The sequence below is a fragment of the Lates calcarifer genome, linkage group LG23 (assembly GCF_001640805.2).
Source record: "Lates calcarifer isolate ASB-BC8 linkage group LG23, TLL_Latcal_v3, whole genome shotgun sequence".
NCBI lineage: Eukaryota > Metazoa > Chordata > Actinopteri > Centropomidae > Lates > Lates calcarifer.
The window spans coordinates 8,539,920-8,557,679 of record NC_066855.1 but is presented as its reverse complement, the minus strand read 5'-3'; the positions used below and the strand labels follow the sequence as shown (position 1 = coordinate 8,557,679).

The following is a 17,760-nucleotide window of genomic DNA, read 5'->3' as shown; positions in this document are numbered from 1 at the left end:
GATCAAAAGATAATTTCCTTTTCAGGAAGTAAAACAAAGTGAAAACTGTATAGTTCTATCTCTTCAGAACCCTAAAAATGACTCAAATGAAGCAGGAAAATCACTCATCTGTTGAAATGCTCATATTTCACACATGCACCCTGTGGCACAGGATCAAAGGTTGACAAATCTAACTCAAATAAAATGTTGGAAAGTAAATATAGCGCACCACAACTCAAGTGATCCAGACGAATGCTGTAATGTGGCAGGAACTTTACAGGGGCTTTACAAAATGACATTTTGAACTAAACAGCTTTTGCTGGTGAACATTTCTGCTTTTATATTTCTGCAAACTATACATGTTAATTTGCACTTTTTTTCGTGAAGTGAAAAAATCAATGCAGCATGATCAGCTGATTCTGCTTTTTATCACATTATGTACTGTAAAACTGCTAAAATACAATATGGTATGCTTCAGAGCTGCTTACCTGCTAAACATAATTGTATTAGATGCAACTTTTATTAAAAATCTTAATTACTTTGTTTAGAAATACATGATAAAATATATATTGGTATAAGTTTTCAGAATTTATGTAAAAAGACATTTGTTGTATGCTTAATATTTATTGTATTATAAGATTAATATTACATTTCATTGGTCTTCATACATGACTCAAGCAAACAGGTACAGTATGATGGAATAGAGAATAAATACTATTAAAAAAACTGTCCTTCAATAAACTGGATTAAGTGAAACATATTTTGAAAAATACATTTTCCTGTGCAATTTGTTTATAGAAAAAATTAATTACCCAATCAACAATTCTGTTGTTTTAAAAATATAAACTTATTTGAAAGTGCATCCTGAAATATTTTCTTTAGTTTGACCTGAGAATTTTGAGTGCATTTACAGTACAGAATACACACGATGGCTGCTGAAGTAGCTGTCAGCTTGACTTTTGAGTGCAACAATGAACTAGTTCAGCTCTCTCCTACGACAGACCTAACATCATGACAACAGCAACATGGAGGTAGTGGAGACAATGAAAGTGAAGAATAAGGAAATTGTGAAACCTGGTGCATTTCCTGTTGCAGCTGCTGCAGGAGCCGGCATGTCGCCAACGGTCTCTTTTAAAAATGACCCAAATCTTGAAGTCTTGGCAAAGACTTGAACATCTGCACGGACTGATTTACTTCCACTCATTGTTACGACGGCCACCTGGAACCAAGACGAGTCTGACTTGCACAGCAAGGGACTGCCTTGATCCCCCTGTGAATTCAAAAAGAGGATTTATCGTCAGTGAGGTCCTGACAATCCCATTCTGAAAAGTTCTGCCTTGATGAAAACACAAAAAGATTTTTAGAAACATTGGTGGATGCGAAAACATTTTTACCTGTTGAAGGTCCAGGGTATAGGTACAAATGTTCTCTGAATCAGAAACATTCCCACAATTTGCCACTTGAGTTTCAAGGTCTCGAAGGCCTGAGCCATCTTTATCAGCACCTAGAAATATCCAGTTTAGTTGTTTGAATACAGTTTTTGTGAATCATCAATCTATGTCTTGTAGATGATGAAGCAACTATCAAAGATCCACTAAAATTACACTAAAAATACACATTATAGAAGCAAAACTTGCAACAAACACAAATGCTTGGGAAACTCTTACCTCTGCTTTTACTTCCCTTCCCCCAGCCTGCTACCCAGCAAGAACTACCAATTGGGAAGGACCTGTCGTTGCTAATGTCCAAACACACAGGCTGGATGTAATTGGTGTAGCTGACTGGTTTAGCCAGCTGTAGCAGAGCAATATTGGAGCCTGTCATTTTGCTCACTGTGATGTTCACAACACCCAGAGACATCTCAAACTCCTCAGAGCCATTCACACGTTGCTGGCCCAGAAACACACTCCACTCATGGACATCTGGATTGGAACTGTGATGAGGATGAAAAACATCCTTAGAAATGCATCTCCACTTGCTAATAATCCTCATTAAGTAATCAATACAAAGGGCCTTTGTTCTTACGTAGAGAAGCACTGGCCAGAAGTGAGGACAAAGTTGTCAGTGATGAGGGTTCCTCCACATGTGTAGACGCCATTTTTATGGAGACTCACCACCCAGGGCCACATTTCTCCAGGCACAACACCGCTGTCACCTACAGCACGACTGTTCATGGGAGCTTTACCACACACTGATCCTTCAAAAAGATAGAGAAAATTCAATAAAGTAAGGAAGGACAAAATAAATGACAGATAAAGGAGAAAAAAACATTGTAAATGTGTGTGAGTAAAAAGTTGACTTGAAAGATTTTCTACAGGAACATTACTTACTTGCAGGACTGGTTAAAGTTGGGGTAGTAGTACTTGGCCTTGTTGTTGGTGAAGCTGTTGAGGGGGGTGTTAGACCAGGACAGGTGTAGCTGCTGTCAGCATCAGGCCCACTGGAGGTGAACTGGACAAAGCCTGGCTTATCAGAGCTGATGAAAGAGTTGATCCAGGACTGGTAACGTGACACTCTGGAGTACACTCCCGGCAGATTGGGCCGAGCACAGCCAAAACCAAAACTAACTATTCCAGACTGGACCCAGACGGAGCCCTGTTTGCTCACCATTGGACCTCCTGAGTCACCCTGAGGAGATGGAGAGGACACGTCTAAGAAATTCACAAAGTCTTACACACATTTATCAACAAGTGACAAATGAAGTGAAGCAGCTTACCTGACATGAGTCTTTGCCTCCTGCCAGAACACCAGCACAGATCATGTTGTCTGTGACTGTACCGACTCCATTCAGACAGTTACACTGTCGGTTTCCCAGAACTGGAACCTCAACTTCTTGCAGAGTTTCAGGGAACGGTAACGACACTGAGAGACCAACAAGAAGAGAAACAGTTCATACATCCACCTACAGTTTAAATGACCCTCAAGACAAAACAATGTGTCAGCAACAAGCCGACTCACCTCCCTCCTTGACTGCTCCCCAGCCAGTCACCCAGCTATCAGTACCGTTGTTGAACACACTGCCACCTGCTGCCAGACACACAGGTCTGATGTAGTCTGTGAACGTGACTGGTGAGGAGAGTTTGAGCAGAGCAATGTCATTGTTGTTGGTGATGCTGTCATAGTTGGGATGTAAAATGATTCTGGCGACAGTTCTGGACACTTCGTTTGGGTTGTTGCCCTGCAGGTTCTGACGGCCGAGAGAAATTTGCCATCCAGATGTACTTGTACTGAAATAAAAATGAGAAAATAGATTGTTGTTGAGAAGAATATGTGCTTGAAGCATTGCAAAGTTATAGACTGTAGCAAAATAAAATGCTTCCTTTTTCATTCCCAGTTACTCACCTGGAGAAGCAGTGAGCAGCAGATATCACCCACTCTCTGTTGACGAGGGAACCACCACAAACATGGCCACCAAACCTCTGCAGACTAACCTGCCAGGGCCAACTTCCAGGTGGAGCATCTTCACCTCCAACTATCCTGGGGTTCAGGGGAGTGATGCCACATACTGCAAACAAATGTACTCTGATAAGTGATTCTGAAATCAAACATTCTGACTCTACTACAATATTGAAAGAATATTCTGTAACTACATGAAGTCTAGAGAGGCACCAATACCAACCATACATTATAACGTAATCTCAGAAATTATAATTCATAATAATATCTTGATAATTAATTAAAGACCATATGTGTGAGGCTGATGTTTTCTGAATTACATAAATCTTAATGGCAATTTTTAAGTTTTGAAAAGTGGCTTTAGTTAGTTATCAAAATGAACAGCTGGTGAAGGTATAAAAATGTTGAAGGGATATGAAAATTTGAGAATTCATGACTATTTGAAAAGGCTGGGTAACTGTTCACTTATTGTATAAATGAGAGACACAATGACCTGTATTGTCTTTTCTATGTCACGTGGTAGTCAGGATACTTACATTTAGCACTTGATTCAGTGGATGGTGAATCGGTGGTTGTAGCTGGTGTTGTAGTACTAGAACCAGTAGTAGTAGTAATGACAGGAGGTGGTAGACCAGGACAGGTGTAGCTGCTGTCAGCATCAGGCCCACTGGAGGTGAACTGGACAAAGCCTGGCTTATCAGAGCTGATGAAAGAGTTGATCCAGGACTGGTAACGTGACACTCTGGAGTACACTCCCGGCAGATTGGGTCGAGCACAGCCAAAACCAAAACTAACTATTCCAGACTGGACCCAGACGGAGCCCTGTTTGCTCACCATTGGACCTCCTGAGTCACCCTGAGGAGATGGAGAGGACACGTCTAAGAAATTCACAAAGTCTTAAAAACAATTAGCAACAAGTGATAAATGAAGTGAAGCAGCTTACCTGACATGAGTCTTTGCCTCCTGCCAGAACACCAGCACAGATCATGTTGTCTGTGACTGTACCGACTCCATTCAGACAGTTACACTGTCGGTTTCCCAGAACTGGAACCTCAACTTCTTGCAGAGTTTCAGGGAACGGTAACGACACTGAGAGACCAACAAGAAGAGAAACAGTTCATACATCCACCTACAGTTTAAATGACCCTCAAATGTGTCAGCAACAAGCCGACTCACCTCCCTCCTTGACTGCTCCCCAGCCAGTCACCCAGCTATCAGTACCGTTGTTGAACACACTGCCACCTGCTGCCAGACACACAGGTCTGATGTAGTCTGTGAACGTGACTGGTGAGGACAGTTTGAGCAGAGCAATGTCATTGTTGTTGGTGATGCTGTCATAGTTGGGATGTAAAATGATTCTGGCGACAGTTCTGGACACTTCGTTTGGGTTGTTGCCCTGCAGGTTCTGACGGCCGAGAGAAATTTGCCATCCAGATGTACTTGTACTGAAATAAAAATGACAAAACAGATTGTTGTTGAGAAGAATATGTGCTTGAAGCATTGCAAGGTTATAGACTGTAGCAAAATAAAATGCTTCCTTTTTCATTCCCAGTTACTCACCTGAAGAAGCAGTGAGCAGCAGATATCACCCACTCTCTGTTGACGAGGGAACCACCACAAACATGGCCACCAAACCTCTGCAGACTAACCTGCCAGGGCCAACTTCCAGGTGGAGCATCTTCACCTCCAACTATCCTGGGGTTCAGGGGAGTGATGCCACATACTGCAAACAAATGTACTCTGATAAGTGATTCTGAAATCAAACATTCTGACTCTACTACAATATTGAAAGAATATTCTGTAACTACATGAAGTCTAGAGAGGCACCAATACCAACCATACATTATAACGTAATCTCAAAAATTATAATTCATAATAATATCTTGATAATTAATTAAAGACCATATGTGTGAGGCTGATGTTTTCTGAATTACATAAATCTTAATGGCAATTTTTAAGTTTTGAAAAGTGGCTTTAGTTAGTTATCAAAATGAACAGCTGGTGAAGGTATAAAAATGTTGAAGGGATATGAAAATTTGAGAATTCATGACTATTTGAAAAGGCTGGGTAACTGTTCACTTATTGTATAAATGAGAGACACAATGACCTGTATTGTCTTTTCTATGTCACGTGGTAGTCAGGATACTTACATTTAGCACTTGATTCAGTGGATGGTGAATCGGTGGTTGTAGCTGGTGGTGTAGTACTAGAACCAGTAGTAGTAGTAATGACAGGAGGTGGTAGACCAGGACAGGTGTAGCTGCTGTCAGCATCAGGCCCACTGGAGGTGAACTGGACAAAGCCTGGCTTATCAGAGCTGATGAAAGAGTTGATCCAGGACTGGTAACGTGACAATCTGGAGTACACTCCCGGCAGATTGGGTCGAGCACAGCCAAAACCAAAACTAACTATTCCAGACTGGACCCAGACGGAGCCCTGTTTGCTCACCATTGGACCTCCTGAGTCACCCTGAGGAGATGGAGAGGACACGTCTAAGAAATTCACAAAGTCTTAAAAACAATTAGCAACAAGTGATAAATAAAGTGAAACAGCTTACCTGACATGAGTCTTTGCCTCCTGCCAGAACACCAGCACAGATCATGTTGTCTGTGACTGTACCGACTCCATTCAGACAGTTACACTGTCGGTTTCCCAGAACTGGAACCTCAACTTCTTGCAGAGTTTCAGGGAACGGTAACGACACTGAGAGACCAACAAGAAGAGAAACCGTTCATACATCCACCTACAGTTTAAATGACCCTCAAGACAAAACAATGTGTCAGCAACAAGCCGACTCACCTCCCTCCTTGACTGCTCCCCAGCCAGTCACCCAGCTATCAGTACCGTTGTTGAACACACTGCCACCTGCTGCCAGACACACAGGTCTGATGTAGTCTGTGAACGTGACTGGTGAGGAGAGTTTGAGCAGAGCAATGTCATTGTTGTTGGTGATGCTGTCATAGTTGGGATGTAAAATGATTCTGGCGACAGTTCTGGACACTTCGTTTGGGTTGTTGCCCTGCAGGTTCTGACGGCCGAGAGAAATTTGCCATCCAGATGTACTTGTACTGAAATAAAAATGACAAAACAGATTGTTGTTGAGAAGAATATGTGCTTGAAGCATTGCAAGGTTATAGACTGTAGCAAAATAAAATGCTTCCTTTTTCATTCCCAGTTACTCACCTGGAGAAGCAGTGAGCAGCAGATATCACCCACTCTCTGTTGACGAGGGAACCACCACAAACATGGCCACCAAACCTCTGCAGACTAACCTGCCAGGGCCAACTTCCAGGTGGAGCATCTTCACCTCCAACTATCCTGGGGTTCAGGGGAGTGATGCCACATACTGCAAACAAATGTACTCTGATAAGTGATTCTGAAATCAAACATTCTGACTCTACTACAATATTGAAAGAATATTCTGTAACTACATGAAGTCTAGAGAGGCACCAATACCAACCATACATTATAACGTAATCTCAAAAATTATAATTCATAATAATATCTTGATAATTAATTAAAGACCATGTGTGTAAGGCTGATGTTTTCTGAATTACATAAATCTCAATGGCAACATAAAAGACACTATGGCAAACAACAGTGCATGAAACTACCTCATCCCCCACATAAAGACAGCACCAGTTTTCACTGGGATTGTATCATTTTGTCACAAAGAAAAACTTATCATGATGGATTATTTAGAAATATGTTATAATCATTGTACTTATTACTATGGCCACTTGGGGACACCAAATTTGTGCATTTTTAAGTTTTGAAAAGTGGCTTTAGTTAGTCATCAAAATGAACAGCTGGTGAAGGTCTAAAAATGTTGAAGAGATATGAAAATTTGAGAATTCATGACTATTTGAAAAGGCTGGGTAACTGTTCACTTATATAAATGAGAGACACAATGACCTGTATTGTCTTTTCTATGTCACGTGGTAGTCAGGATACTTACATTTAGCACTTGATTCAGTGGATGGTGAATCGGTGGTTGTAGCTGGTGTTGTAGTACTAGAACCAGTAGTAGTAGTAATGACAGGAGGTGGTAGACCAGGACAGGTGTAGCTGCTGTCAGCATCAGGCCCACTGGAGGTGAACTGGACAAAGCCTGGCTTATCAGAGCTGATGAAAGAGTTGATCCAGGACTGGTAACGTGACACTCTGGAGTACACTCCCGGCAGATTGGGTCGAGCACAGCCAAAACCAAAACTAACTATTCCAGACTGGACCCAGACGGAGCCCTGTTTGCTCACCATTGGACCTCCTGAGTCACCCTGAGGAGATGGAGAGGACACGTCTAAGAAATTCACAAAGTCTTAAAAACAATTAGCAACAAGTGATAAATGAAGTGAAGCAGCTTACCTGACATGAGTCTTTGCCTCCTGCCAGAACACCAGCACAGATCATGTTGTCTGTGACTGTACCGACTCCATTCAGACAGTTACACTGTCGGTTTCCCAGAACTGGAACCTCAACTTCTTGCAGAGTTTCAGGGAACGGTAACGACACTGAGAGACCAACAAGAAGAGAAACAGTTCATACATCCACCTACAGTTTAAATGACCCTCAAATGTGTCAGCAACAAGCCGACTCACCTCCCTCCTTGACTGCTCCCCAGCCAGTCACCCAGCTATCAGTACCGTTGTTGAACACACTGCCACCTGCTGCCAGACACACAGGTCTGATGTAGTCTGTGAACGTGACTGGTGAGGACAGTTTGAGCAGAGCAATGTCATTGTTGTTGGTGATGCTGTCATAGTTGGGATGTAAAATGATTCTGGCGACAGTTCTGGACACTTCGTTTGGGTTGTTGCCCTGCAGGTTCTGACGGCCGAGAGAAATTTGCCATCCAGATGTACTTGTACTGAAATAAAAATGAGAAAATAGATTGTTGTTGAGAAGAATATGTGCTTAAAGCATTGCAAAGTTATAGACTGAAGCAAAATAAAATGCTTCCTTTTTCATTCCCAGTTACTCACCTGGAGAAGCAGTGAGCAGCAGATATCACCCACTCTCTGTTGACGAGGGAACCACCACAAACATGGCCACCAAACCTCTGCAGACTAACCTGCCAGGGCCAACTTCCAGGTGGAGCATCTTCACCTCCAACTATCCTGGGGTTCAGGGGAGTGATGCCACATACTGCAAACAAATGTACTCTGATAAGTGATTCTGAAATCAAACATTCTGACTCTACTACAATATTGAAAGAATATTCTGTAACTACATGAAGTCTAGAGAGGCACCAATACCAACCATACATTATAACGTAATCTCAAAAATTTTAATTCAAAATAATATCTTGATAATTAATTAAAGCCCATGTGTGAAAGACTGATGTTTTCTGAATTACATAAATCTTAATGGCAATTTTTAAGTTTTGAAAAGTGGCTTTAGTTAGTTATCAAAATGAACAGCTGGTGAAGGTATAAAAATGTTGAAGGGATATGAAAATTTGAGAATTCATGACTATTTGAAAAGGCTGGGTAACTGTTCACTTATTGTATAAATGAGAGACACAATGACCTGTATTGTCTTTTCTATGTCACGTGGTAGTCAGGATACTTACATTTAGCACTTGATTCAGTGGATGGTGAATCGGTGGTTGTAGCTGGTGGTGTAGTACTAGAACCAGTAGTAGTAGTAATGACAGGAGGTGGTAGACCAGGACAGGTGTAGCTGCTGTCAGCATCAGGCCCACTGGAGGTGAACTGGACAAAGCCTGGCTTATCAGAGCTGATGAAAGAGTTGATCCAGGACTGGTAACGTGACACTCTGGAGTACACTCCCGGCAGATTGGGTCGAGCACAGCCAAAACCAAAACTAACTATTCCAGACTGGACCCAGACGGAGCCCTGTTTGCTCACCATTGGACCTCCTGAGTCACCCTGAGGAGATGGAGAGGACACGTCTAAGAAATTCACAAAGTCTTAAAAACAATTAGCAACAAGTGATAAATAAAGTGAAGCAGCTTACCTGACATGAGTCTTTGCCTCCTGCCAGAACACCAGCACAGATCATGTTGTCTGTGACTGTACCGACTCCATTCAGACAGTTACACTGTCGGTTTCCCAGAACTGGAACCTCAACTTCTTGCAGAGTTTCAGGGAACGGTAACGACACTGAGAGACCAACAAGAAGAGAAACCGTTCATACATCCACCTACAGTTTAAATGACCCTCAAGACAAAACAATGTGTCAGCAACAAGCCGACTCACCTCCCTCCTTGACTGCTCCCCAGCCAGTCACCCAGCTATCAGTACCGTTGTTGAACACACTGCCACCTGCTGCCAGACACACAGGTCTGATGTAGTCTGTGAACGTGACTGGTGAGGACAGTTTGAGCAGAGCAATGTCATTGTTGTTGGTGATGCTGTCATAGTTGGGATGTAAAATGATTCTGGCGACAGTTCTGGACACTTCGTTTGGGTTGTTGCCCTGCAGGTTCTGACGGCCGAGAGAAATTTGCCATCCAGATGTACTTGTACTGAAATAAAAATGAGAAAATAGATTGTTGTTGAGAAGAATATGTGCTTAAAGCATTGCAAAGTTATAGACTGAAGCAAAATAAAATGCTTCCTTTTTCATTCCCAGTTACTCACCTGGAGAAGCAGTGAGCAGCAGATATCACCCACTCTCTGTTGACGAGGGAACCACCACAAACATGGCCACCAAACCTCTGCAGACTAACCTGCCAGGGCCAACTTCCAGGTGGAGCATCTTCACCTCCAACTATCCTGGGGTTCAGGGGAGTGATGCCACATACTGCAAACAAATGTACTCTGATAAGTGATTCTGAAATCAAACATTCTGACTCTACTACAATATTGAAAGAATATTCTGTAACTACATGAAGTCTAGAGAGGCACCAATACCAACCATACATTATAACGTAATCTCAAAAATTTTAATTCAAAATAATATCTTGATAATTAATTAAAGCCCATGTGTGAAAGACTGATGTTTTCTGAATTACATAAATCTTAATGGCAATTTTTAAGTTTTGAAAAGTGGCTTTAGTTAGTTATCAAAATGAACAGCTGGTGAAGGTATAAAAATGTTGAAGGGATATGAAAATTTGAGAATTCATGACTATTTGAAAAGGCTGGGTAACTGTTCACTTATTGTATAAATGAGAGACACAATGACCTGTATTGTCTTTTCTATGTCACGTGGTAGTCAGGATACTTACATTTAGCACTTGATTCAGTGGATGGTGAATCGGTGGTTGTAGCTGGTGTTGTAGTACTAGAACCAGTAGTAGTAGTAATGACAGGAGGTGGTAGACCAGGACAGGTGTAGCTGCTGTCAGCATCAGGCCCACCGGAGGTGAACTGGACAAAGCCTGGCTTATCAGAGCTGATGAAAGAGTTGATCCAGGACTGGTAACGTGACACTCTGGAGTACACTCCCGGCAGATTGGGTCGAGCACAGCCAAAACCAAAACTAACTATTCCAGACTGGACCCAGACGGAGCCCTGTTTGCTCACCATTGGACCTCCTGAGTCACCCTGAGGAGATGGAGAGGACACGTCTAAGAAATTCACAAAGTCTTAAAAACAATTAGCAACAAGTGACAAATGAAGTGAAGCAGCTTACCTGACATGAGTCTTTGCCTCCTGCCAGAACACCAGCACAGATCATGTTGTCTGTGACTGTACCGACTCCATTCAGACAGTTACACTGTCGGTTTCCCAGAACTGGAACCTCAACTTCTTGCAGAGTTTCAGGGAACGGTAACGACACTGAGAGACCAACAAGAAGAGAAACCGTTCATACATCCACCTACAGTTTAAATGACCCTCAAGACAAAACAATGTGTCAGCAACAAGCCGACTCACCTCCCTCCTTGACTGCTCCCCAGCCAGTCACCCAGCTATCAGTACCGTTGTTGAACACACTGCCACCTGCTGCCAGACACACAGGTCTGATGTAGTCTGTGAACGTGACTGGTGAGGAGAGTTTGAGCAGAGCAATGTCATTGTTGTTGGTGATGCTGTCATAGTTGGGATGTAAAATGATTCTGGCGACAGTTCTGGACACTTCGTTTGGGTTGTTGCCCTGCAGGTTCTGACGGCCGAGAGAAATTTGCCATCCAGATGTACTTGTACTGAAATAAAAATGACAAAACAGATTGTTGTTGAGAAGAATATGTGCTTGAAGCATTGCAAGGTTATAGACTGTAGCAAAATAAAATGCTTCCTTTTTCATTCCCAGTTACTCACCTGGAGAAGCAGTGAGCAGCAGATATCACCCACTCTCTGTTGACGAGGGAACCACCACAAACATGGCCACCAAACCTCTGCAGACTAACCTGCCAGGGCCAACTTCCAGGTGGAGCATCTTCACCTCCAACTATCCTGGGGTTCAGGGGAGTGATGCCACATACTGCAAACAAATGTACTCTGATAAGTGATTCTGAAATCAAACATTCTGACTCTACTACAATATTGAAAGAATATTCTGTAACTACATGAAGTCTAGAGAGGCACTAATACTAATCATACATTATAACGTAATCTCAAAAATCATAATTCAAAATAATATCTTGATAATTAATTAAAGTCCATATGTGTGAAAGACTGATGTTTTCTGAATTACATAAATCTTAATGGCAATTTTTAAGTTTTGAAAAGTGGCTTTAGTTAGTTATCAAAATGAACAGCTGGTGAAGGTATAAAAATGTTGAAGGGATATGAAAATTTGAGAATTCATGACTATTTGAAAAGGCTGGGTAACTGTTCACTTATTGTATAAATGAGAGACACAATGACCTGTATTGTCTTTTCTATGTCACGTGGTAGTCAGGATACTTACATTTAGCACTTGATTCAGTGGATGGTGAATCGGTGGTTGTAGCTGGTGTTGTAGTACTAGAACCAGTAGTAGTAGTAATGACAGGAGGTGGTAGACCAGGACAGGTGTAGCTGCTGTCAGCATCAGGCCCACTGGAGGTGAACTGGACAAAGCCTGGCTTATCAGAGCTGATGAAAGAGTTGATCCAGGACTGGTAACGTGACACTCTGGAGTACACTCCCGGCAGATTGGGTCGAGCACAGCCAAAACCAAAACTAACTATTCCAGACTGGACCCAGACGGAGCCCTGTTTGCTCACCATTGGACCTCCTGAGTCACCCTGAGGAGATGGAGAGGACACGTCTAAGAAATTCACAAAGTCTTAAAAACAATTAGCAACAAGTGATAAATGAAGTGAAGCAGCTTACCTGACATGAGTCTTTGCCTCCTGCCAGAACACCAGCACAGATCATGTTGTCTGTGACTGTACCGACTCCATTCAGACAGTTACACTGTCGGTTTCCCAGAACTGGAACCTCAACTTCTTGCAGAGTTTCAGGGAACGGTAACGACACTGAGAGACCAACAAGAAGAGAAACAGTTCATACATCCACCTACAGTTTAAATGACCCTCAAATGTGTCAGCAACAAGCCGACTCACCTCCCTCCTTGACTGCTCCCCAGCCAGTCACCCAGCTATCAGTACCGTTGTTGAACACACTGCCACCTGCTGCCAGACACACAGGTCTGATGTAGTCTGTGAACGTGACTGGTGAGGAGAGTTTGAGCAGAGCAATGTCATTGTTGTTGGTGATGCTGTCATAGTTGGGATGTAAAATGATTCTGGCGACAGTTCTGGACACTTCGTTTGGGTTGTTGCCCTGCAGGTTCTGACGGCCGAGAGAAATTTGCCATCCAGATGTACTTGTACTGAAATAAAAATGAGAAAATAGATTGTTGTTGAGAAGAATATGTGCTTGAAGCATTGCAAAGTTATAGACTGAAGCAAAATAAAATGCTTCCTTTTTCATTCCCAGTTACTCACCTGAAGAAGCAGTGAGCAGCAGATATCACCCACTCTCTGTTGACGAGGGAACCACCACAAACATGGCCACCAAACCTCTGCAGACTAACCTGCCAGGGCCAACTTCCAGGTGGAGCATCTTCACCTCCAACTATCCTGGGGTTCAGGGGAGTGATGCCACATACTGCAAACAAATGTACTCTGATAAGTGATTCTGAAATCAAACATTCTGACTCTACTACAATATTGAAAGAATATTCTGTAACTACATGAAGTCTAGAGAGGCACCAATACCAACCATACATTATAACGTAATCTCAAAAATTATAATTCATAATAATATCTTGATAATTAATTAAAGACCATGTGTGTAAGGCTGATGTTTTCTGAATTACATAAATCTCAATGGCAACATAAAAGACACTATGGCAAACAACAGTGCATGAAACTACCTCATCCCCCACATAAAGACAGCACCAGTTTTCACTGGGATTGTGTCATTTTGTCACAAAGAAAAACTTATCATGATGGATTATTTAGAAATATGTTATAATCATTGTACTTATTACTATGGCCACTTGGGGACACCAAATTTGTGCATTTTTAAGTTTTGAAAAGTGGCTTTAGTTAGTTATCAAAATGAACAGCTGGTGAAGGTATAAAAATGTTGAAGGGATATGAAAATTTGAGAATTCATGACTATTTGAAAAGGCTGGGTAACTGTTCACTTATTGTATAAATGAGAGACACAATGACCTGTATTGTCTTTTCTATGTCACGTGGTAGTCAGGATACTTACATTTAGCACTTGATTCAGTGGATGGTGAATCGGTGGTTGTAGCTGGTGTTGTAGTACTAGAACCAGTAGTAGTAGTAATGACAGGAGGTGGTAGACCAGGACAGGTGTAGCTGCTGTCAGCATCAGGCCCACTGGAGGTGAACTGGACAAAGCCTGGCTTATCAGAGCTGATGAAAGAGTTGATCCAGGACTGGTAACGTGACACTCTGGAGTACACTCCCGGCAGATTGGGTCGAGCACAGCCAAAACCAAAACTAACTATTCCAGACTGGACCCAGACGGAGCCCTGTTTGCTCACCATTGGACCTCCTGAGTCACCCTGAGGAGATGGAGAGGACACGTCTAAGAAATTCACAAAGTCTTAAAAACAATTAGCAACAAGTGATAAATAAAGTGAAGCAGCTTACCTGACATGAGTCTTTGCCTCCTGCCAGAACACCAGCACAGATCATGTTGTCTGTGACTGTACCGACTCCATTCAGACAGTTACACTGTCGGTTTCCCAGAACTGGAACCTCAACTTCTTGCAGAGTTTCAGGGAACGGTAACGACACTGAGAGACCAACAAGAAGAGAAACAGTTCATACATCCACCTACAGTTTAAATGACCCTCAAATGTGTCAGCAACAAGCCGACTCACCTCCCTCCTTGACTGCTCCCCAGCCAGTCACCCAGCTATCAGTACCGTTGTTGAACACACTGCCACCTGCTGCCAGACACACAGGTCTGATGTAGTCTGTGAACGTGACTGGTGAGGAGAGTTTGAGCAGAGCAATGTCATTGTTGTTGGTGATGCTGTCATAGTTGGGATGTAAAATGATTCTGGCGACAGTTCTGGACACTTCGTTTGGGTTGTTGCCCTGCAGGTTCTGACGGCCGAGAGAAATTTGCCATCCAGATGTACTTGTACTGAAATAAAAATGACAAAACAGATTGTTGTTGAGAAGAATATGTGCTTGAAGCATTGCAAGGTTATAGACTGTAGCAAAATAAAATGCTTCCTTTTTCATTCCCAGTTACTCACCTGGAGAAGCAGTGAGCAGCAGATATCACCCACTCTCTGTTGACGAGGGAACCACCACAAACATGGCCACCAAACCTCTGCAGACTAACCTGCCAGGGCCAACTTCCAGGTGGAGCATCTTCACCTCCAACTATCCTGGGGTTCAGTGGAGTGATGCCACATACTGCAAACAAATGTACTCTGATAAGTGATTCTGAAATCAAACATTCTGACTCTACTACAATATTGAAAGAATATTCTGTAACTACATGAAGTCTAGAGAGGCACTAATACTAACCATACATTATAACGTAATCTCAAAAATTATAATTCATAATAATATCTTGATAATTAATTAAAGCCCATATGTGTGAGGCTGATGTTTTCTGAATTACATAAATCTTAATGGCAATTTTTAAGTTTTGAAAAGTGGCTTTAGTTAGTTATCAAAATGAACAGCTGGTGAAGGTATAAAAATGTTGAAGGGATATGAAAATTTGAGAATTCATGACTATTTGAAAAGGCTGGGTAACTGTTCACTTATTGTATAAATGAGAGACACAATGACCTGTATTGTCTTTTCTATGTCACGTGGTAGTCAGGATACTTACATTTAGCACTTGATTCAGTGGATGGTGAATCGGTGGTTGTAGCTGGTGGTGTAGTACTAGAACCAGTAGTAGTAGTAATGACAGGAGGTGGTAGACCAGGACAGGTGTAGCTGCTGTCAGCATCAGGCCCACTGGAGGTGAACTGGACAAAGCCTGGCTTATCAGAGCTGATGAAAGAGTTGATCCAGGACTGGTAACGTGACACTCTGGAGTACACTCCCGGCAGATTGGGTCGAGCACAGCCAAAACCAAAACTAACTATTCCAGACTGGACCCAGACGGAGCCCTGTTTGCTCACCATTGGACCTCCTGAGTCACCCTGAGGAGATGGAGAGGACACGTCTAAGAAATTCACAAAGTCTTAAAAACAATTAGCAACAAGTGACAAATGAAGTGAAGCAGCTTACCTGACATGAGTCTTTGCCTCCTGCCAGAACACCAGCACAGATCATGTTGTCTGTGACTGTACCGACTCCATTCAAACAGTTACACTGTCGGTTTCCCAGAACTGGAACCTCAACTTCTTGCAGAGTTTTAGGGAACGGTAACGACACTGAGAGACCAACAAGAAGAGAAACAGTTCATACATCCACCTACAGTTTAAATGACCCTCCAATGTGTCAGCAACAAGCCGACTCACCTCCCTCCTTGACTGCTCCCCAGCCAGTCACCCAGCTATCAGTACCGTTGTTGAACACACTGCCACCTGCTGCCAGACACACAGGTCTGATGTAGTCTGTGAACGTGACTGGTGAGGAGAGTTTGAGCAGAGCAATGTCATTGTTGTTGGTGATGCTGTCATAGTTGGGATGTAAAATGATTCTGGCGACAGTTCTGGACAATTCGTTTGGGTTGTTGCCTTCCTGGTTTTGCCGACCTAACATAATGGTCCATCCTCTTGGGTTTGAACTGAAATTAATACATAACACAAAATATAAATAGTAGAATACTAATACAGGCATGGACCAGTATAGTACCATTTGTGTATGTATAATGGTTCACCCTGCCTCTGGAATGTTAGGAAAATCAATATTAGACATTTCCACAGTGATACCTGCCTTTTAAGACAAATATTGGTCAAACCTCACTTCTGACTCGAACATTTAAATAACAACGTTTGTATGAAGGCTTGTGTTACTCACCTGGAGAAGCAGTGAGCAGCAGACATCACCCATTCTTTGTTAATGAGGGAACCACCACAAACATGGCCACCAAACCTCTGCAGACTAACCTGCCAGGGCCAACTTCCAGGTGGAGCATCTTCACCTCCAACTATCCTGGGGTTCAGGGGAGTAGTGCCACATACTAGAAAAGAGATCAGTGGGACCAAGAAAGAGAGAAAATACTTTCATTTAATTGGTTACAATAGTAAAAGGGAAAAATCAATTATAAAACAGCTGGACTTGGAAAACTTCAATGAGCTGCCAAGATTTAAGTGGAAAAAAAATATCTTACCATCAAGCTGAGCATGTGATTCTGGGAACAAGACAACAGAAATGAGTTGGTCATAGTTATCTGAGTAGTGTAGGCTATTTCTAGGCACACGTCCAAAAAGAATAGAAATAGATTATGTCCCTCTGGCTGAAAAAAAAGGTAGGGTATTCTGTTCCTTTGGGATCTGTTTCCCATTGTAATTATTACAATCACTATTTATGTCAATACTTTCTGTTAAGTAACCTTTATCAAGTCTTTAGACATCATTTAAAACTCATTAATAAGAGAATTCTCTTCTTAATTCATGATGGTTTATGATGGATCTCTTCACCATTAGCAAGAGATTTGTCAATAACTGATAATAACTTTAAGACGTACCCATTTTCATTACAGTTGCACTTAACTGATGTAAAAACTAACATTTAAAAAGGTGTAAAATAATAATTGAAAATAAGTAATTATTTCATTACTCTACAATATGTCAAATCTTCCTTATTTCCATCTAAAGATATTCATTTAAAGACAATTATTGCAATACACTGGCAATAATTGCTATATTAGACAAAAACTCATGTTGAAGTGTGAAAGCTAGTTTTTAGATGCTGACACTTAACTGGACCTGAAAAAATGAGTTTAATGAATTTAAGATATTAAATTGAATCAGCAAGTGTTTGGTCATGCTGTCAAATTTTTTTAGACATATTTCCTTTCTATT

At 41.9% G+C, this 17,760-nt stretch overlaps 1 protein-coding gene across 1 annotated transcript; it reads right to left on the bottom strand.

Moving 5' to 3' along the window:
• Nucleotides 1-75: 75 nt before the first annotated feature.
• Nucleotides 76-16,839, bottom strand: LOC108884454 (uncharacterized). Its single transcript, XM_051066331.1, has 28 exons — nt 16,754-16,839; nt 16,252-16,520; nt 14,405-14,550; nt 13,998-14,316; nt 13,220-13,382; nt 12,836-13,104; nt 12,603-12,748; nt 12,196-12,514; nt 11,604-11,766; nt 11,220-11,488; nt 10,978-11,123; nt 10,571-10,889; nt 8,358-8,520; nt 7,974-8,242; nt 7,741-7,886; nt 7,334-7,652; nt 4,936-5,098; nt 4,552-4,820; nt 4,319-4,464; nt 3,912-4,230; nt 3,322-3,484; nt 2,938-3,206; nt 2,696-2,841; nt 2,310-2,607; nt 2,005-2,176; nt 1,647-1,912; nt 1,374-1,483; nt 76-1,249 (listed from the first exon to the last, which is right to left on the bottom strand). Exons 1-28 carry the CDS (start codon nt 16,777-16,779, stop codon nt 989-991), a joined length of 6,033 nt encoding a protein of 2,010 aa, XP_050922288.1. The 5' UTR covers nt 16,780-16,839; the 3' UTR covers nt 76-988.
• Nucleotides 16,840-17,760: the final 921 nt, after the last annotated feature.

What these genes read in the sequence shown, in the direction of transcription:
- LOC108884454 (XM_051066331.1), bottom strand. Translation starts at nt 16,779, where the DNA reads ATGTCTGCTGCTCACTGCTTCTCCAG. An exon ending in CACTGAATCAAGTGCTAAAT is followed by an intron (nt 11,767 to 12,195) that starts GTAAGTATCCTG and finishes ATTTGTTTGCAG; the next exon opens with TATGTGGCATCACTCCCCTG. An exon ending in ATACCCTGGACCTTCAACAG is followed by an intron (nt 1,250 to 1,373) that starts GTAAAAATGTTT and finishes TTGAATTCACAG; the next exon opens with GGGGATCAAGGCAGTCCCTT.